A 22128-nucleotide genomic window follows, 5' to 3' on the forward strand; every position below is an offset into this window, starting at 1 on the left:
TTAAAGCAGGTGGTGAGAAAGCAACTCAATGATACCTGCTTTAACCCCTCATTTTTTTATACTGCACAAGGTTGCAGAGTAGCCTCAATCACTTGAATGGTTAATGCTTGGCAGGTGCTACACCCACCAACCATGACGGGGTGTATAAGTCCTGCCGCGGCTGCAAGATTTGTGCACAGCACTACAGAGGATGCATCGGCTTATGAGGCTCTTGGCTCCCTCCTACAGCTCCAACTTTACAAGTAGTCTCTCTGCATTGCACTCTGTTTGATGCTCAGGGATGGCGGGTCAGCAAGCCCAGACCGCGATCTACAGGTTGTTGACGCCCGGTGTAGGTGATTTTGATAGCTGGTGTATATTGTATCTTTGTAGAAAACACATTACTTGTCATCTGATAGTGGTCCCTCATAATTTTAAAATAAAGAGCAATAAAATCCAGTTCAACACAACCATCAGGAGTAAAAAAAAAATATTACAATAAATGCAGCAAAATGAAATTGTTCAAACTTTTTTGTCAAATTCTTTTTTTTTTTTATTAAAGTTTTGCAATAGTACATGTAAATATGAAACATAAAAAAAGTACGAAGAGAAACTCCCCTCCACAAGGCAGACTAACAGCCTGATGTTTAAATGGACTTTTCTTGGATGTCTGGTCTATTGGGGTTGTGTGTCAGAAGCCAGTCCGCCAGCCAGGTCTGTAGTAAAATAAGTTGATAGGTAATTTGCCAACTTCTTTACATGCATCACAAAAATACATTTACATTAAGTGCAAAATAATATGTTCATCTTGCTTTAAAAAATAGCGCCAAGCAAATATTGCAAAGTTTTTCTCGTTTTGGTAAAAATATATACATGTTAAAGGAGAAGTATGGCAAAAGCTCTTTCGGCCATACTTCGAAGGTGGATCACAGCATTTCACTTGGTTCTGAACTCCTGTGACCCAGATTCAGCTAAAGCCTGCTGTTGGCTGATGTCATGGAGCCAGTCCAGGCTCTGGAAGAATCCCGACCATATTATTAGGATTGACCCAGATGCCTTCCCCGTATTTTGCTCAACCTCTCAGCGCACTACTTCCGCCCCCTCCCCAATGAGCACTGAAGGGGCAGAGAGCCGGTAACTGACAGTCACTGCTCTCTGCTCTGGTAAGAATGAGAACAGTGATCAGAGGTCATGTCATTGCACAGTCTTAAGCCCCATACACACTATTGGATTTTTTGCAGATTTCTGTCTTTAGATTTACCAAAACCATGTAGTGCAAGGGCCTGCCTGATTGCATACAAATTGAAACTCTTAAGGTTTGACCTCATATTATATGGTTTTGGTAAATCTGAAGACAAAAATCTAATGGTGTGTATGGGGCCTTAGAGTCAGCCCAGGGACAGCTGCTGCATCCACATACACTATATTACCAAAAGTATTGGGACACCTGCATTTACACGCACAGGAATTTAATGTAATCCCAGTCTTAGTCCATAGTGTTCAATATTGAGTTGGCCCACCCTTTGCAGCTTTAACAGCTTCAACTCTTCTGGGAAAGGCTGTACACAAGGTTTAGAAGTGTGTCTATGGGAATGTTCGACCATTCTTCCAGAAGTGCATTTGTGAGGTCAGGCACTGATGTTGGACGAGAAGGCCTGGCTTGCAGTCTCCGCTCTAATTCATCCCAAAGGTGTTCTATTAGGTTGAGGTCAGGACTTTGTGCAGGCCAGTCAAGTTCCTACACCCCAAACTCGCTCATCCATGTGGGGGCACCAGACAGCAGAGAGGAGCCAGGAGCACTGGCGCGGGACCCGAGAAGAGGAACCATTGCACAGAGCAAGTAAGAATAACAAATTTTAACGAAAAAATTAATTAAAGCTTTACAATCAATTTAACTATTAACAGGCAATGTACCTATGAACAATAAGACCCCTTTCACACTGGAGGCGTTTTTCAGGTGCTTTAGCGCTAAAAATAGTGCCTGTAAAGCGCCTGAAAAAAGCCTCAGCTGCAGGAGGGAGGGGCCAGGAGCTCTAGCCAGGGACCTGAGAAGAGGAGGATCTGGGCTGCTCTGTTCAAAACCACTACACAGAGCAGGTAAGTATAACATGTTTATTTTTTAAGAAAAAAACTAGACTTTAATATCATTTTAATCTCTGTGTATTACCTGAGGCCAGCCACATCACTGGGTATATGTGAGGGTTTATAACTAGGGATGCACCGAAATTGGCCCTAGTATATGAGAGTGAGTTGGGGGACCTTGGATTGTGGGCTCCTTGAGGGTAGGGACCGATGTGAGTGTGCATTGTATGTGCGGAGTGCTATGTAAATTGATGGATCTATATGGGTACCTTAAATAAATAAATAGAGGAGCATCTTAATGAGACACGATGTATAGGGATAGGGACAATTGTAGACACTCAGGTTGAACTGGATGGACTGGTGTCTTTATTCAACCTTAATAACTATGTAACTATGCTCACCCCTAGACAAAATGGGCAGTTGACCCCTGCAGTGTGGGTACAGCCACATTGCATGCAGGAAAAAAAAAATTGTCTGTAGTTCAGATTTAAGAAATAAGAAAAGATTGTGTGCGCAAACTTACCAGGGGATCGGCTGGCTTTTGCTTGCAGAGCTCTGTGAGTCCAGTTAGCAGAGTTGGGTTCACAAAAAGGCTCAGATAATCTCCTGCAGCGCTTCCCGCAGGCACAGGTTCAATGGTCTCTGAAAAGTGAAAGTCAGCATCACCAACACAGAAAGGTAGTACAGTAAGTTCCCTTATACTGTACATTTTCACATAAAAAAAGTATGAATTTCATATGCATTTTTAGAAAAAAATGTCACAAAACCCGGGCTGTACAATCTGAGTTCTTTGCTAAATATAATCGGTGTAAGTAAGCCACATAATAAAATGATCTGTAGATTCACTATTACCAGGGCCAGTGCTTATTTTGTGCCCTGGGCAAGACTAACACCGACACTGTTGTATCAAACAACCTATATAGACTGGAGCATTGTATGGAGAGATTGTCTAGTGGCCTTCATTCACATTTTTGTTCAGTTTGCTGAAGACTAATTCTGATTGTTTTTTAACCAAACATTCATACTCGCCTAGGTGAATGCTTCATTTGTCTATTAGAGGTATAGCACACTGTATATGTTGTATCAGTGGAAATACTGAATATCAGCTGTCTTCGGGTCGGTCTCATCACTCGTGGACGATTTTCAGCTCTGATAGATATCTTCTGTGGGAGGGGCCGTGATCTCCTTCTGACGTCAGAGGGTGATCACGTGGCCGCTCGTCTCCTCCGCAGAAGACACCCATCAGAGCTGGAAAGCAGGCGCGAGTCACGTGACCGGCCTGAAGACAGCTGATATTCAGTATTTACTGCGCTCGTTTATAGATAAAACATACACAGTGTGCTATGCCAGCCTCTAATAGAGAGGCTGGCAGTGACAAAATGTATATTTTAATTTTAAAATAATAGCCGTGGGGGGGCAGCCGGAGACAGACAGAGAGGGCACTGACAGGGAGGAAGGGGGGAGAGGAGAGCAGGCAGCCTATCACAGAGGGAGGCACTTTGACCACAGTGATCAGGGTGGAGCTGCCCTGGTTATCGTGGTCTGTTTAAAAAGGCCATACAGGAAGTGGTAGATTTAGGGGTTTTTTTTTTAAACAGTTTAGAAGGGGGCAGATTACATAGCACAAGCGCTGTGCTGTGTAATCTGCTGTAAGGGACCAGAATCGACTTTTTTTTGGGTTAACAAACGCTTTAAAGTCAGGATCGAACCAGAGCCTGGACTGGCTGAGTGATATCAGACTTTAGCCAGCTGTCAGGTGAAAACAGGTCATAGCAGTGCAGAATGAAGTGTAAATAAACGTTGGTTGTAATTTATTTAATCCTTTAATCTTACATGCTTACCAACTGGAAAATAGACTGAGCTCAATCCAACATGGGCCATACAGTGTTACAGCTATAGGTTAGCCACCTTCACTGGACTCACTTGATGGAGGGGACTAACCCAAAAAAAGTTGATGTGATACCTCTGCACTCTTGTCACAATGCAAGGTGTAGTCCTCCAGATGGTGTCTCTATGGACTTTTTAGGGGTGCCGCTTGGCTTCAAACATCTGACCTATACATTGGTGTGGTACACATCGCTGCACCTACCATCTGGAAACATGAAGCGGATCTCTCGTTCGGCTGAAGTGAAGCAGTAGCTGCCATGAACAGCGTTGTGTAGATCGTCAGTTCCGTAGATGGCCCGCAGACTGGATAGAGATGGAAATTTTAGTTTGAAAGATCATCGCAGTTTTTCAGGAAAACAATAATGGGGCTGTTATGGTAATGAGGAAGAGGCTAAGAAGGTATACATAACCTATAAAATAAATTCTTAGATTGCGATAATGCATTTCACAGAGGATCCACTTATAAAATAGATATAACCCTACCTGGATGACATTGAGTTTGCTAAAGGACACTTTATTGTAAGCAATGGTCTTTTTTTACTACTTGTTTTCACCTTTCATCCTTTGTTACACCTCGGTGCTTCTGATCTCCTGTGGCCTCTTCCAGCCACTGCCTGTCTACATGCACTTGCTCCAGTGTCAGCTCACCTCATTCTGCACCAGATTCTTAAAGTGGGAGTAAACTCCCTTGGTTGATTTATACCTATAGGTAAGTCTATAAATAGGCTTACCTATAGGCCCTTCGCGCCGTTGAAGGGCTTCGTTTCAAAGGGGTTGTAAACCCTCGTGTTTTTTCACCTTAATCCATCATATGCATTAAGGTGAAAAAACTTCTGGCAGTCACCGGACCCCCCCCCCTCCGTTTTAGTTACCGGAGCCCCATATTTCCCACGCCGGAGATGCGCTGTCCCTCTCTGCATGCGGTCCTGGACTGGATAGATTGATAGCAGCGCAACCACTGGCTCCCGCTGCTGTCAATCAAATCCAATGACGCAAGCGTCGAGGGGGGCGGGGCTGAGTCCGGAATTCATGTCTATGGACGCAAATGCTGGACTCGGGAGCCCGTCTGCAAAGTGACCCCCCAGGAGAACACTTCTCCTAGGGGGTTATCTGAAGTGGGAAGGAGGCGCGAGAGCCGCCGAGGGACCCTAGAAGTCGAGGACTCTGTGCAAAATGAACTGCACAGTGGAGGCAAGTATGACATGTTATTTGAGAAAAAAAAAAAAAAAAAACGAGTTTCACATAATGCTAGTACTAGTATGCGATGCCTTGCAGAAGGAGAATGCTTTTTTTTTTTTTCTTCATCAAGTTTACCGCTTTAATAGTAACACAGGTGAACCACACCTGTGCATTGCTTGTAGTCTCCAGCAGGGGGACATGTGACAGGATGACAATCTAGCAGTACAATTGGGAAACACTTTAAAGCGGACTTCCACCCATATTTTCATCATTGCTTTAATCACTACAATCCCACAAGTTGAACAACATTTGGCGTTTTTTTTTTCCAAGCTCTGTATACCTTGTTGCAGAGCTTCTATTTTCTTCCTCTTTTGGCGCCGCCGCGAGGTACGTCGCTGTTCCTGGAAGATGTGTGTCATCACCCCTAGGAGTCAGTGGGCATTGCCGCCTGTTAGCATTGTGTTATTTTCAAACAGGAAATGACACGATGCCAGGCGGTGCTAAGCGCCATTGTCTAGCTTTCATTTGGTTGCCATAACAACGGGGCGGGGCCTTACGATGACGCCGTTGTGATGCCAACCAGAGACACAATCGGGCGCTGTGCTTTTTGTGTTCTGCGCATGTGCGAGATCCAGAAGTGCATGCTGAGTAACCAGCAGCGCTGATTGCGGAATAAAACACATGCTCACAATTAAGCTGGGAGCGTGCTGCAGGCAGAATATAAAGGTTAGTTTTCTCCAAAAATATGCTATAATAAAGCATCCTGTCATATATTTATCATTTGTAACATTAGGTTAGATCAACAGGTGTCTTAAAAAAAAAAATTACGGCTGGAACTCCGCTTTAAGGTGTGGTTCACACTTATGCAGGGTGCAGTTTGCAATTTTCAATAGACGTTTTCGATCCATTGAAGTCTATGGAACCGAAAACCAAAAAAAAAAGTCCCTGGCCCTTTCCAAAAAATGCACAGATGTGAACGTGACCCATAGGAAACCATGTTAAATGGGCTGTAGTGTGTTTCTTCAAAACTGAAAACGCACTAAAAAAATGCATAGGTGTGAACAAAGGCCTTACAGGGTGCAAATGTTTTGTCCTTGTCGTCAAATTCAGCTTCCACATTGCCACCCTATCAAATGGGTTTCTGATGGAGGCTACAAGTGGCCACTTCAACATGGATTACACAGGTATGGTTCACTGTTGCCACCATCCGGAAACCTGCTCTGAGTAATGCCATCGAGTCATCGCTGTAATGCAAGTGGATTTGAAGTGGTGGCAAGGAGGCTGCAAGAGATCAGCAGCACTGAAAGTAAAAAGCATGAAATAAATGGGGAAAACAAGGATATTCTAAAAGAAAAAAAGATTGGAAATTGTTTGATATTCAGTACTTTAGCAAACTAAATGTCATCCACTTAAGGTTTACATATATTTTAATTAGCTTTTTCGAGCACTACAAAAATAAAAATTCCACACCTACACGATATTGAGGTTTGTGAATTAAACCTTTAAATGAGAAAATGAAAGTGTAATAAAATGACAAGACAATAACTCGGCCTTCGCTTATACACACTAATCTGAAGAGCATCACATATCGGTAAGTATCAGAAAGCATTTACTGAGCATCTGCAGAATAGAGCCCTTAAGTCCCTTTTAAAGTAAAACTCGGCACCAATCTATACTGTATGAGAATACAAAACATTCAAATGCAATATTCTATGTTTAGCTGACAACAAAAGGAAAAAAAATATATTAAAACATTGTTTAGACCGAGAAAGAAAATACGTACATTCACCACTATACATTCCCTTAAACCCTTTTGTTGCCAATGATCTAAGCCAGTGGTTCTTGACCTGGGGGTCGAATGACGATTTGCCAGAGGTCACTGAATCCTGGGCTGTTCCTGAAGCCCGCACCACTCTCCTAGCCTTCTCGCGGCCGCCCAACTGGGCTGTTCCTGGAGCCCGCGGCCGCCCATTTAGTTCACGGCATAGGTGGGGGGCAGAGACTAAAGGTCAGCTGACTGGTGAGGATTGAAGTGGGAGGGGCTGGATAAGACCCTATCTCCTGATTTCGGCATAGGTGTCACTGCTGCAAGACAAAACAGACCTGGAGATACAGTGAAGCCGGAGACACAGTGAGTAACACTACCTGTGATTAGAATTGCCATTAAAAGTCCCCACTACAGTTCTCAGATCAACAGATGACCTTGATCAAGAGCACCTAAGTTGGCTGTTCAGAACTCCCCCCAGCACTGCCACTGACCCCACACCCCACCAGCATTGCCACTCATCCCAACTCCCCGCCAGCACTGCCCCTAATCCCATTCCCTCCACCAAGGAGTAAGAGAAGGAATACAAATATAGAATACATGGAAGAGAGAGTAAAAAAGAGGGAGGAACAAAGAAAAAGGGAGAGAAAGGGCAAGAAAGATAGCTAGAGAGAGGGATGGGGGAAAAAAAACAAGAAGTTAGGATAGAGAGAGATAAAAGGGAAAGAAAGGAGAACAAAGAGAAAGAGTGGTACATCCTAAAATGTACCATAAGGGGTTTTAATACTGTACAAGTGGAAGGGACTCAGGGAGCGCTAAATGTCCGTGGGGCACAAATTACTTGCCTTGCCTTGGGTGCTGACAACCCACGCTACGAAAATAATTTTACTGTTAGGGGTCCCCACATCTTGGGAAATTATATCAAGGGGTCACGGTACTAGATAGGTTGATAGATCTCCCTTCCAGTAACAACACAGAAGTGACATGTATTATATCACTTTCAGGTTCAGCACTAGCATTCCCTGGTTGCTGTTGCCTGTGAAGAAGCTAATGAAGTATGATCTATGCTTCATTAGCTTGGTGAAAAGGTGGCATTAGGAGTCTAAGACCCCTTTCACACTGGGGTGGTTTGCAGGCGCTACATCGCTAAAAATAGCGCCTGCAAAGCGCCCTGAAAGAGCTGCTGCTGTGTCTCCAATGTGAAAGCCCCGAGGGCCTTCACACTGGAGCAGTGCGCTGGCAGGACGGTAAAAAAAAAGTCCTGCTAGCAGCATCTTAGGAGCGGTGTATACACCGCTCCTGCCCATTGAAATCAGCGGGGCAGCACGGCTATACCGCCGGCATATCGCTTTGCGGTGTTTTTAACCCTTCCTCGCCCGCTAGCAGGGGGGTAAAACTGCCCCTCTAGAGACCAAATACCGCCACTAAAACGTCAGTAAAGCGGCGCTAAAAATAGCGCCCTTTTACTGCCGACCCGGCCCCAGTGTTAAAGGGGCCTAATAAACCCTTGATGTCTACTTAACCAGTTTCATACCGGGCCTATTCTGGATCTCCTCTCCTACATGTAAAAATCATCATTTTTTTGCTAGAAAATTACTCACAACCCCTAAACATTATATATGTTTTTTTTTAGCAGACACCCTAGGGAATAAAATGGCGGTCGTTGCAACTTTTTGTGTGACATGGTATTTGCGCAACAATTTTTCAAACAAGTTTTTTTTGGAAAAGAAAACAGTTTAATGAATTAAAAAATAACAAAACAGTAAAGTTACCCAAATTTGTTTAGTATAATGTGAAAGATGTTACGCTGAGTAAAAAGATACTTAACATGTCACGCTTTAAAATTGTGCACACTTGTGGAATGGTGCCAAACTTTGGTACTTAAAAATCTCCATAGGCGACGCTTAATTTTTTTTTACAGGTTACCAGTTTAGAGTTACAGAGGAGGTCCAGTGCTAGAATTGTTGCTCTCACTCTAACGCACGCGGCAATACCTCACATGTGTGATTTGAACGGTGTTTACATATACAGGCCTGACTTGCGTGTTCGTTCGCTTCTGTGCGAGAGCACACGGGGATGGGGGCGCTTTAAATTTTTAAATTTTTAATTTTACTTTCATTTTTTTTATTTTTATACTTTCTCTTTACCTTTTTTTTAATCACTTTTATTCCTATTACAAAGAATGTAAACATCCCTTTATAAACATATATAAGACCACATATCTCTCCTCCAGGCTGGAAAGATTGAGATAAAAAAAAACAACGACCGATCGCTTTCTTTCCACCCGAGATCTAGGCTTTGTTTACTTCTGCCAGCCAGACATGACGTCATTACGTAGCGCCCGGGCCTCCAACGGTCACAGAGATCACTGGGGACCATCTGGTCAACGGAAATCTCTATGATCATCGTATGGCGGTGGATTCTTTCTCTGGGTTGCCGATAGCACAGGTGACCCTGGAGAAGCACTGGAGGGTGGCAGGAGGGTGTCCACTTTCCACTGCCTGTAAGAACGATCAAGCGGCTGAATTGCCACTATGATTGATCTTACGGGGCACAGATTTGCTGGCTCTAAAAGATGATATTTCAATGACGCCTGCAGCTGCAGGCTCCATTCAGATATCCCCACTGAAAGTCAAAGACGTCATATGACATCCTTGGGCTGGAAGTAGTTAAAGAGAACCTGTTACTAGCAATTTGCCACCACAAAGGGGGCTATCAATCAGATCATTCCATATGTAGGATGTATGTATGAGAAGAAAAAAAATTGTCCCTGCAAATTTCATGAAATAGGATAACCTACCCTGGCCCAGAATACCACAAACTACTACAATCACAGCTACACTATGGGGAGATTTACTAAAACTGGAGCAGTCAGAAGCGAATTGGCTACCATGCACAGATGCACCAGATTCTAACTTCAGCTTGTTCAATTCAGCTTTGACAATAAAACCTGGAAGCTGATTGGTTTAGATGCAGAGCTGCACCAGATTTTTCACTCTTCAGTTTTAGCAAATCAACCCAATATGTTTACCTTTCTGTATCATTACATATAATACATGCATGTAATAAATACTCAAAAGAGACTGTCAATGTTTTTATTGCATATCTGTATGCAGATAGTTCTATGTATTCATTGTTACCATTTTATACTCATGTTCTTCTATACATGTGTACAACTGTCTGACCTCAATAAACAGTTGAAAAGAATGAAGAATGAAATGCTGCCCCCCCCCCCCAAAAAAACGGCCCCCACATTCATTATTTTATATCATGATAACTAAAATTAAATTACATCTTTGAGGCGCTGTAGGAGTGGTGGATACACTGCTCCTAAAGCGCCCCTGCCCATTTAAATAAATTGCCTCCGAACCGCCGGCAAAGCGCCGCTGCACTATACTGTCCACCACTACACTACACTGACAACTGTACTGTCCACTATACTATACTGTCCACTACACTACACTGACCACTATACTATACTATCCGTTACACTGAGAACTACACTGACCACTGTACTGTCCACTATACTATACTGTCCACTATACTATACTGTCCACTACACTACACTGACCACTATACTATACTATCCGTTACACTGAGAACTACACTGATCACTCACTAACCACTATACTATACACTACACTGTCCACTACACTACACTGACCACTATACTGTCCATTACACTACACTGACCAATATGATGTCCACTACACTACACTGACCACTATACTATACTATACTATCCACTACACTGAGAACTACACTGACCACTATACTATACTGTCCACTACACTGACCACTATACTGTCCACTACACTACACAGACCGCTGTACTGTCCACTATACGGAGTGAGAACTACACTGACCACTATACTATCCACTACATTAACCACTATACTATACTGTCCACTACAGTGACCACTATACTATCCACTACACTAACCACTATACTATACTGTCCACTACACTGACCACTATACTATCCACTACACTAACCACTATACTATACTGTCCACTACACTGACCACTTTACTAACCACTGTACTATACTGTCCACTACACTGACCACTATACTATACTGTCCACTATACTAACCACTACACTGACCACCATACTACACTGTCCACCATACTACACTACACTGTCCACCATACTACAATACACTAACCACTACACTGACCACAATACTACACTGTCCACCATACTACACTACACTGTCCACCATACTACAATACACTAACCACTATACTGTCCTGCCTACAGTATTCTCTCTCTCTGGCACACTGTGATTGGGTGTATGGGGGGGTCATGTGCAGAGGCGGGACTTCAGGTGCGATCACGGAGAGGCCAGCCCTATGCCTCACATGACCCCCATACGCCCAATCACAGGGTGCCGGACACTGAATATGGCGGCCGGAGCGCGGAGGAGGCAGCCAGTAGTCACACATACTGGCGTGAAATTTCGCCCGCCTAAATGTCGCGTCCAGGGCCACGACACCGCCTGGCTGCCGCCCCGTTAAATACTGCCTGGAGCCATGGTCCCATGGAAGGGCCGGTCCTGCAGGGGGCCCCTCTGTGTATTTTAATATTCTTTTGATTTTTTTTTTTTTTTTACTAAACTTTTTTTTTTTTTTTTTTAGATGACTTCAAGTGGATCACATTCAAGGTCCTTTTCAGATCTTATGCAGGACTGTATTCATCAGCAGCACTGATGTAATAATATGTGCATGGTACCATAGCGGCACTCAGGTAGCAATTTCATGACACCCTGCTTTCATAGTTCGTCCTGGTGTCATTCAACCTGGTAGGCATCTAGGGGGCATCTTATGGCAGGAATGAAGTACTGTGGGGGACAGTCCCAGTTTAAAGGGGAGTATTGCAGCAAAAACAGCATTTTTGTGGTAATTACCTTTGTGAAAAATTTGTATTATATAAAATAAAATAAAATAAATAAAAGAAAAGAGCTTTTAAATACTTTGTGAATGTCTCTTTTATGCATCTCTCTGCAGACCGACACTCACACTGTGAGAATGAAGGTGACTATATACATTAGCAGACATGGTATACATCCATATGGTGTCCTTACCTGTCTGGGTGAGTTTCTTTAGCTTTCAGGCTATTTGAAGGCCCCATCAGTTCCTTCCAGGTGACGATGGCGTTATGTCTGGCCAGTTCCAGGGCAATGATTGGTCCTGAGCTCATGTACGCTGTCAGGCTGGGGAAGAACATCTTACCATATTGTTCTGAATAAAAGTCGCTACATTGCTCAGGGCTCAGATGGACTTTTCTTTTCTGTTAAAACAAAACATATTATTTCAAATTAAAGTGTTAGTTCACCTTTTCCAAAAAACTGCCTATGCAGGTAAGGGGTGTCTGTAGAGAAAAACAAATTGTGCAGCTCTGACCAAAATTGGATAATACCCTTGCTATAGATGTAGGCCAGTTATGTACCTCCTGGAGCCGACTGGAAAATTCCCAGGATGTCGCTAAGTGAGGCCTACTTGTTACTGCTCACCTTCACCATCACAGGAGGGAGATCTTTCTCTGATTCAAAACCCCTCACATACTCTTTCTCTACTCTGATGCAGTAGCTCTCAGCGTTTGAGAGCTCACTCCTGTGATGGAGGAGGTGAGCAGTGATGACTAGGCCTCACTTAGCAACATCCTAGGAGTGTTCCATTCAGGCTCCAGGAGGTACATAAATAACCTACACCTATAGCAAGAACATTATTCAACCTTAAAAACAAATTGCTGCCTTGACTAATCTACAGATGTTTTTTTTGTTGTTGTAAAAGTGAACTAACCCTTCTTTTTAGTACAATATTAAATTTTTACTCATTTTAAGCAAAATTGCAGGAATTATCCACATGCTGACCGCAATACATACAGTATCTCACAAAAGTAAGTACACCCCTCACATTTTTGTAAATATTTTATTCTATCTGTTCATGTGACAACACTGAAGAAATGACACTTTGCTACAATGTAAAGTAGTGAGTTTACAGCTTGTATAACAGTGTAAATTTGCGGTCCCCTCAAAATAACTCAACACACAACCATTAATGTCTAAACTGCTCGCAACAAAAGTAAGTACACCCCTAAGTGAAAATGTCCAAATTGGACCCGAAGTGTCAATATTTTGGGTGGCCACCATTATTTTCCAGCACTGCCTTAACCCTCTTGGGCATGGAGTTCACCAGAGCTTCACAGGTTGCCACTGGAGTCCTCTTCTATTCCTCCATGATGACATCACAGAGCCGATGGATGTTAGAGACCTTGCGCTCCACCACCTTCCGGTTGAGGATGCCCCACAGATGCTCAATAGGGTTTAGGTCTGGAGACATGCTTGGCCAGTCCATCACCTTTACCCTCAGCTTCTTTAGCAAGGCAGTGGTCGTCTTGGAGGTGTGTTTGGGGTTGTTATGTTGGAATACTGCACTGCGGCCCAGTCTTTGAAGGGAGGGGATCATTCTCTGCTTCAGTACGTCACAGTACATGTTGGCATTCATGGTTCCCTCAATGAACTGTAGCTCCCCAGTGTCGGTGTCTTGCCGAGAAAGTTCCCCCGGCGGCTAAGGACCCCCCGTACTGCGCAGGCACAGCGCTTGTGCAGTACGAACGACTAGGAGCCGACGAAAATAGCCGAAGATCAAAAACTTCAATCAGCTGTACACGGCGCCTGCGCTCTGGGTCCAGGTTGAAGCCCCACCATCCAAGTGGACCTAGAGGGAGAATAAAAAAGTGCCGAGCGAAGCGAGGCCGTGCCCAAAGCGTGGCGAGCGAAGTGAGCCCGCGAGGGGCCCTCTTACAGGCGCCGTGTACAGCTGATTTCTATTGCATTCGGCTTCGGCTATTTCCGCCGGCTCCTACTGCGCAAGCGCTGCGCCTGGGCAGTAGAGGGGGGTCCTTATCCGCCGAGGGGAACTTTCTCGGCAGAACACCGGCAGCACTCATGCAGCCCCAGATCATGACACTCCCACCACCATGCTTGACTGTAGGCAAGACACACATGTCTTTGTACTTCTCACCTGGTTGCCACCACACATGCTTGACACCATCTGAACCAAATAAGTTGATCTTGGTCTCATCAGACCACAGGATATGGTTCCAGTAATCCATATCCTTAGTCTGCTTGTCTTCAGCAAACTGTTTGTGGGCTTTCTTGTGCATCATCTTTAGAAGAGGCTTCCTTCTGGGATGACAGCCATGCAGACCAATTTGATGCAGTGTGCAGCCCCCCACTCCTTCAACCTCTGCAGCAATGCTGGAAGCACTCATACGTCTTTTTCCCAAAGACAACCTTTGGATATGACGCTGACCACGTGTACTCAACTTTTTTGGTTGACCATGGCGAGGCCTGCTCTGAGTGGAACCTGTCCTGTTAAACCACTGTATTGTCTTGGCCACCGTGCTGCAGTTTCAGGGTCTTGGCAATCTTCTTATAGCCTAGGCCATCTTTATGTAGAATTCTTTTTTTCAGATCCTCAGAAAGTTCTTTGCCATGAGGTGCCATGTTGAACTTCCAGTGACCAGTATTAGAGAGTGAGAGCTAAACTGACATGATTTTAAACCAGCCTCCAATGTGAACGTACCCTAAAACTTGTAAACAAATGCCAGAAAAGGCCTATTCTTCTTTATTACCAACTTATATTAGTCCAGCTCATCACCCCATTCTGAATACAGAGCTGGTGAGAGTATGCGCTACCAGCCATTGGCATGTGCATGCAGAAGATCCCAGAACAGCACCTCCTAATGGACAGATCCCTGCCTGCAGGTGCACACAGCAATTAACACACTTTTTGACAATCAAGGGATGCAGGTACATTTCCAGGACAACTACCGTCTACGTCAAATGACGGAAAGTGATCACTTGTAAACAAACCGGCGTCACATCCGGTTCTTCTCTCCCCTCTCTGTACCGATCGGTACAGTGTGAGCGGAGAGGGGAGAGATCAGGTGCTGCAGCGCTGTGGGCTGGATGTATAGTGCCCACAGTGCTGATATGTGACAATTCCTGCTCTCATCCAGCCATCCATCCATGCTCAGCCATCCTCATCCATCCATCAAACCTCAGCCATTCATACATCCATGCTCAGCCATCCTCAGTAATACTCATCCATCCATCAATCCTCAGCCATCCATACTCATCCATGTTCAGCAATACTCATCCGTCCATCCTCAGCAATACTCATCCGTCCATCCTCAGCAATACTCATCCATCTATCCATGCTCAGCCATCCATGCTCAGCAATACTCATCCATCCATGCTTAGCAATACTCATCCATCCATCCATGCTTAGCAATACTCATCCATCCATCCATGCTTAGCAATACTTATCCATCCATCCATGCTTAGCAATACTCATCCATACTCAGCAATACTCATCCGTCCATCCATGCTTAGCAATACTCATCCATGCATAGCAATACTCATCCATCCATCCATGATTAGCAATACTCATCCATACTCAGTAGCAATACTCATCAAAACTCATCCATCCATCCTCAGCCATATACAGCCATACTTGACCCAGCCATCCCATCCATACTCAGCCATACCCATCCATCCCATCCATACCCACCCAGCCATACTCAGCCATCCCATCCATACTCAGCCATACCCAGCCATCCACATTCATGGCTCAACCATGCTTAGCCATCTCCATCCACGGCTCATCCATGCCACTACAGTGCCTCAAAGTGTAATAGGTAGTCAAATTAGATTTGACATTTATGCCCCTAGAATGCCTGATGGTACTCCCTGCATGTTGGGCCTCTGTATGTGGCCAGGCTGTGTAAAAGTCTCACACCTGTGGTATCGCCGTACTCAGGAGGAGTAGCAGACAATGTTTTGGGGTGTCATTTTTGCTATGTACATACTATGTGTTAGAAATATTGTAAAAAAAAGAACAACTTTGTGTAAAAAAAAAAAAAAATACGTTTTCATTTTCTTTTCCAAAAACTTGTAGAAAAAAATGACATGTTCAAAAGACTCATAGATTATACATTGGGGTGTTTTTCTTTCCATAATGGGGTCATTTTTGGGGCGTTTTTATTGACCAGGTGCTCCAGGTAATTTACGCTCCTAGAACGCCTGAAGGTGCTCCCTGCATGTTGGGCCTCTGTAAGTGGCCACGGTGTATAAAAGTCTCACACATGTGGTATCACCATACTCAGGAGGAGTAGTAGAATGTATTTTGGGGTGTAATTTGTGGTATGCATATGCTGTACCTGCTAATATAACAATTCTGTGAAAAAAGAAAAAGAAAAAAAAATCTTGATTTTGCAAAGAATTGTGGGAAAAAATTACAACATAAAAAACTCACCATGCCGCTTTCTAGATATCTTTAAATGTCTACTTTCCAAAAATTGGTCATTTGGGGGGTATTTGTGCTGTCCTGGCTTGTTAGGGTCTCAAGAAATGAGATAGGCCTTCAGTACTTCAGGTGTGATCAATTTTCAGTGATTGGCACCATAGCTTGTAGACTCATTAACTTTCACACAGACCAAATAATGTACACTGATTTGGATTATTTTTACCAAAGATATGTAACAGTATAAAATTTGGCCAAAATTTATGAAGAAAAGTTACTAATTTGCAAAATTTTATAACAGAAACAAAGAAAAATGTATTTTTTTTTACAGAATTTCCGGTGTTTTGTCAATTAGAGCGCAAAAAATAAAAAAACCCAACGCTGATTAAAAACCACCAAAAGAAAGCTCTATTTGTGTGAAAAAGAGGACAGAAATTTCATATGGGTACAGTGTTGCATGACTGGGTAATTGTCATTCAAAGTGTGAGAGCACCGAAAGCTGAAAATTGGTCTGGTTAGGAAGGGAGTTTAAGTGCCAAGTGGTCAAGTGGTTAACAATCGTCAGGAGTACTACTGACCCGAACAATGTGGAAGCCGCTTCTGCAGATGATGTCTTCGATCTCTTCTGCTTTGTGAAGCACATCTGGCTTAACGAGAGCCAAGGTCCTCTCCACATATATGCTGGGAGGCTCCATGGACAGTCCAGGCGATGGCTGGGAAGTGGCACTCATTACCTTTTATAGAGGAATAAACACAAAGATTACAGCTTAAAGTGATTACTGCTCACCATGCAGGACTGTCTCCTGACCCTGAGGAACCACGCTGGGAACTGGAGACCAGGAAGGCCAACAGAGACCACAGAAACATAAAGTCACAATGCAGCAAGAACCCCGATGATTAGCAAAAAAAAAAAAAAAACAATAGGAGTTTTACAGCAACCACTTTTCTGCCACACATTTTAGGCCTGAAGATTAGTTAAACCCCCAAAAGCTGAAAGCAAGGATCTTGGAGAATAAAATGGTGGCAGTTACAGTTTTTTATGTCCCGTTATATTAGCGCAGATTTATCAAATGCAAAATGTCAACACAAACACAAGTGCGCTACAATCGCGGAAAACTGACACGCGAAAAGCCGTCGTCGCCCCCCAAAAAAATCCTGCTCCTTGTTGAGCGACAAGCTACGTGCGTTTCAAGTTTACTGTGATTGCAGCGCATAATGGAATCGCAAACGCATCCTTCGTTTTGTCACGATTCTGGAATCGTGGGCAGAATTCCCCGATTCTGCCAGCAATTCCAGAACGCCTAGGAGTGAATGGAGCCTAAGCGAGAGATATAACCCCTGTCTGGGTTTTTTTTGCCATCCCAGTGTGGAGATTTCCCTTCACTTCCCATCCCATAATCAAAACAGGAAGTGAGAGGAAACCCGAAACTAGTGTCCCCATTGGAAGATTTCCCCTCTATTCCTGTTCTGGTGACAACCCAAAATTTGTGATTCTTTCACTTTCACTCTTCTCAGTCAGAACAAATAATGAATCTCCCTAACGGGGACACAAACAGCAATAAAAAACAGACAGGGGTTCTAATGCTTCTTTATCCAAAATGTAAAAAGTTTTTTTACTTTAGTTATACTTTCAATTTTGGATTGTGTAGGAAAGTGTTAGAAGCCCTGTAAGGTTTTTATTGCAGTCTGTGTCCCCACATGATAGAAAATCTCTCCCTGATGGGAAATCCCCCCCAATGGGAACACAGAAAAAAACACATTTGACGTAAAGAGGGAAACAGAACTTCTGAAGATTTTTTTTTTTCTGTTCTTCCTGCCTTCCTATCCGGGGACAACCGCTCTCTCCATTTCTTGTACGGGTGTCACAGACAGGAAGTAAGGGAGAATCACCTCAAGGGGGGACACAGACAAAAAACACGTTTCATAGCAACATTAAAGTGACACTAAAGCCTAGCACACACGGGCCGCATGTCAGGTGACATCAGCCGATTGAATAGAAACCAGCGGACATTCGGCCTGTGTGTATGGTAACCGGTCCAACAGAAGACGGCTATTTGGCTGGCTTCTGTTGAAGGGGCATGACTGCAAAAGGAAAGGTCTGCTGACTGGCTCCCGGTCAGCGCTGTCAGCCAATGGCCTAGAGCGCTGACCAAAGTGTCCGGGGGGGGGGGGGGGGGGCTGTTTCCCTAACAGCAGGGGAGATTGCTGTACTAACATCGGATTGTTAGTACGGTGGCTCCAAGCTGAGCTGTCAATTTTTTTCCTGTTCAACCCTGTTTTTTGTGCAGATGCGACAACCTTCACACAATCAAGGCAAAAAAAAAGCTGTACTTCCTCTATTATTTGTGATTCCTATATCACCATCGCCACCTAGTGGCCACAATACTTTTTTCCTGATTGAGTTATGTCTGGGGGGGGGGGGAAGCATGATGGTCAATAGGTGGCGCTGACAATATGGGAATCACACATAATAGAGGCAGAGGCTGCCTGCGCCTTCCTGTCCCACTGACAACCACACTCCCCCTTTGTTGTATGGGTGTCACTGGGACAGGAAGTGAGGGAGAATCACTGCAATGGGGGTCACAGACAGAAACAGTAAAATAAAGGGTTACAACTCATGATAATGTTTAATGGGTGCCTGCGCCTTCCTGTCCTGGTGACAACAGACTCCCTATTTCTTGTATGGGTGTGACTGGGACAGGAAGTGAGAGAAAATCACTGCAATGGGTCATGGACAGAAATAGTAAAGTGAGAGAAGTTTAAAACTCCTGGCAATCTTTTATTGCTGCCTGTGCCTTCCTGTCCCGGTGACAACCACACTCCGCATTTGTTATACGGGTGTCACTGGGACAGGAAATGAAGGAGAATAACCACAATGGGGGTCACAGACAGAAACTGTAAGGTGAGAGAAGGATAAAACTCCTGACAATGTTTTTATTGCTGCCTGTGCCCTCCTGTCCTGGTGACAACCACACTCCCTAATTCTTGTATGGGTGTCATCGGGACAGGAAGAAAGTGAATCATTCCAATGGGGGTCACAGATCGAAATAGAAAAGGGAGGAAGGGTTAAAGCGCCTGACAACATTTAATGGCTGCCTGTGCCTTCCTGTCCTGATAACAACAGACTCCCCATTTCTTGTACAGGTGTCACTGGAACAGGAAGCGGTACTGCTGTACTTCCTCTATTATTTGTGATTCCTATATCACCATCACCACCTAGTGGCCACAATACTTTTTTCCTGATTGAGTTATGTGGGGGGGGGGGGGGGGGGGGAAGCATGATGGGCACTAGGTGGCGCCTTCATGTCCCAGTGACAGCCACACTCCCCATTTGTGGTATGGGTGTCACTGGGACAGGAAGTGAGGAAGAATCGCTGCAATGGGGGTCACAGACAGAAAAACAGTAAGGTGAGAGAGGGTTACAACTCCAGATCACATTTAATGGCTGCCTGCGCCTTCCTGTCCCAGTGACAACAGACTCACCATTTTTTTGTATGGGTGTCACTGGGACAGGAAGTGAGGGAAATCACCCCAACGGGGGACACAGACATAAAAAACTTTATTTTAAAAAAGTGAGAGGGTTAAAAATACTGTTTTATTCCTGCCTGAGCTTTCCTGCCCCACTGATAACAACATATCCTGTTTCTTGTATGGGTGTCACTGGGACAGGAAGTGAGGGAGAATCCCTGCAATAGGGGTCACAGACAGAAACAGAAAAGTAAGAAAGGGTTACAACTCTTGATAATGTTTAATGGCTGCCTGCGCCTTCCTGTTCCAGTGACAACAGATTCCCCATTTTTTTTTTTGTATAGGTGTCACTGGGACAGAAAGTGCAGAAGAATCACCCCAACGGGGGACACAGACAGAAACACTTTTTTTCTTTTTTTTTTTTTTTTGAGTGAGAGAGGGTTAAAGATACTTACAATGGTTTATTCCTGCTTGAGCTTTCCTTTCCCACTGATAACAGCACTTCCTGTTCCTTCTATGGGTGTCACTGGGACAGGAAGTGAGGGAGAATTCCTGCAATGAGGGTCACGGACAGAAACCGTAAGGTGAGAGTTAAAACTCCTGACGATGGTTCATTGCTGCTTGTGCCTTCCTGTCCTGGTGACAACCACACTCCATATTTATTGTATAGGTGTCATCAGGACAGGAAGAGAGAAAGAATCACTGCAATGGGGGTCACAGAGAGAAACAGTAAAGATAAGAAAGGGTTACAACTCTCAATACTTACAATGTTTTATTCCTGCCTGAGCTTTTCTGTCCCACTGATAACCACACTTCCTGTTTCTTGTATCAGTGTCACTGGGACAGGAAGTGAGGGAGAATCACCACAATGGCGGGGGGGGGGGGGGGGGGTCACTCAGAAATAGAAAAGTAAGAAAGGGTTAAAACTCTTTATAATGTTTAATGGCTGCCTGTGTCTTCCTGTCCTGGTGACAACCACACTCCCCATTTCTTGTACAGGTGTCACTGGGACAGGAAGCGAGGGAGAATCACTGCAATGGGGGTCACAGACTGAAACAGTAAGGTGAGAGAAGATGAAAACTGCTGACAATGTTTTTATTGCTGCCTGTGCCCTCCTGTCCTGGTGACAACCACACTCCCTAATTCTTGTACGGGTGTCACCGGGGCAGGAGGGGAGAGAATCATCCCAATGGGGGGGGGGGGGGGAAATCACAAACTGAAATAGTAAAAGGAGGAAGGGTTAAACATGCCTGACAATGTTTAATGACTGCCTGCGCCTCCCTGTCCTAGTGACAATGCACTCTCCATTTCTTGTATGGGTGTCACCGGGACAGGAAGTGAGGGAGAATCACAGCAATGGGGGTCACAGACAGAAATAATAAAGTGAGAGAGGGTGACAACTCCTGACAATGTTTAATGACTGCCTGCGCCTTCCTGTCCTGGTAACAATGACCCCCCCCCCATTCCCTCTATGGGTGTCACCAGGGCAGGAAGTGAGGGAGAATCACTGCAATGGGGGTCACAGATGTGGCCGCATGTATAATGTGTTCCCACTTTAGACACAAAAACAGAAACATTTTTGTCTGGAACATGAGAGTAATGAGTAATTGTAATATAATGAGATATATTGTAATGTGATGGCCCTTTATCTGGCTCATCACTGACCCGGTACAATGATATAGATAGGAGCTCCTCCTCGGTCTATACATACAGCGGTCACTGTCCCGGCTCCGGACTCTCCTGCAGCTTCTCTGGATACTACAACTCCGGGCAGAGATGTGTTTACATGTCTTGTTGCTAGGAGACCGGCCCGGCTACCTTTACGATGTTTCGTCAGATTAAGCGACCCGTCAGAATGTGTAGCGGAAGTGACGTTCCGTCGCCGCCATCTTGCTACACCCCGCACTCTTCCATAGTAAGGATACACTGAGAAGGGGGAAAGCGGACATCTTGTTACACCCACCGGAGTTTTTTTCATTTTTCACTTATTTTTAACAGTAATGTGGGTTTATATAGCGAAATACAGTGCTTACAACTCAGTCTGACTGGTTAGATGTTAAAAGCAGCGAACTTCTGTCAGATTAGCAAACCTATGGGATGAGCAGGCTTACCGCTGCTTTTAAAATTCAACATCTAACCAGCAGGAGTTCTAAGTACTGTATTTCATTATAGAAACTCACTTTACTGTTAAAAATAAGTGTAGACTGCAAAACTTCGCTGGGTGTAACAAAAAGTCCGCTTTCCCCCTTCTCAGTGTATCCTTACTATGGAGGGGAGCGTGGTGTAGCAAGATGGCGGCGACGGAACGTCACTTCCGTTATACATTCTGACGGGTCGCTATATCTGATGAAACACCTTCAACAAGTGAGGCTCAAACAGCGGCCAACGTGGGCAGAGCGCCCCCTGCTGTATGGAAGGATGAATGTCGTGCGTACGGGACGAGGAGCCTAACCA

General features: G+C 44.5%; 1 protein-coding gene across 3 annotated transcripts; it reads right to left on the bottom strand.

Annotated features, from left to right (window-relative positions):
- Positions 1 to 538: 538 nt before the first annotated feature.
- On the bottom strand, positions 539 to 21847 carry LOC141131655 (nucleoside diphosphate kinase homolog 5-like). 3 transcript variants are annotated; one of them, XM_073619201.1, is made up of 7 exons: positions 21386 to 21518; positions 20130 to 20226; positions 16785 to 16940; positions 11979 to 12184; positions 4151 to 4251; positions 2585 to 2703; positions 539 to 695 (listed from the first exon to the last, which is right to left on the bottom strand). In XM_073619201.1, the coding sequence occupies exons 3-7, from the start codon at positions 16935 to 16937 to the stop codon at positions 627 to 629; spliced, it is 648 nt and encodes a 215-aa protein (XP_073475302.1). In that variant the 5' UTR covers positions 16938 to 16940; positions 20130 to 20226; positions 21386 to 21518; the 3' UTR covers positions 539 to 626. The 3 variants fall into 3 exon arrangements, with proteins under 3 accessions (XP_073475302.1, XP_073475293.1, XP_073475311.1); XM_073619192.1 differs by lacking the exon at positions 20130 to 20226 and having other exon boundaries at positions 21386 to 21847; XM_073619210.1 differs by lacking the exon at positions 20130 to 20226 and having other exon boundaries at positions 21340 to 21428.
- Between the last annotated feature and the right edge of the window lie 281 nt (positions 21848 to 22128).

The sequence above is a fragment of the Aquarana catesbeiana genome, linkage group LG01 (assembly GCF_042186555.1).
Source record: "Aquarana catesbeiana isolate 2022-GZ linkage group LG01, ASM4218655v1, whole genome shotgun sequence".
NCBI classification, from domain to species: Eukaryota; Metazoa; Chordata; class Amphibia; order Anura; family Ranidae; genus Aquarana; species Aquarana catesbeiana.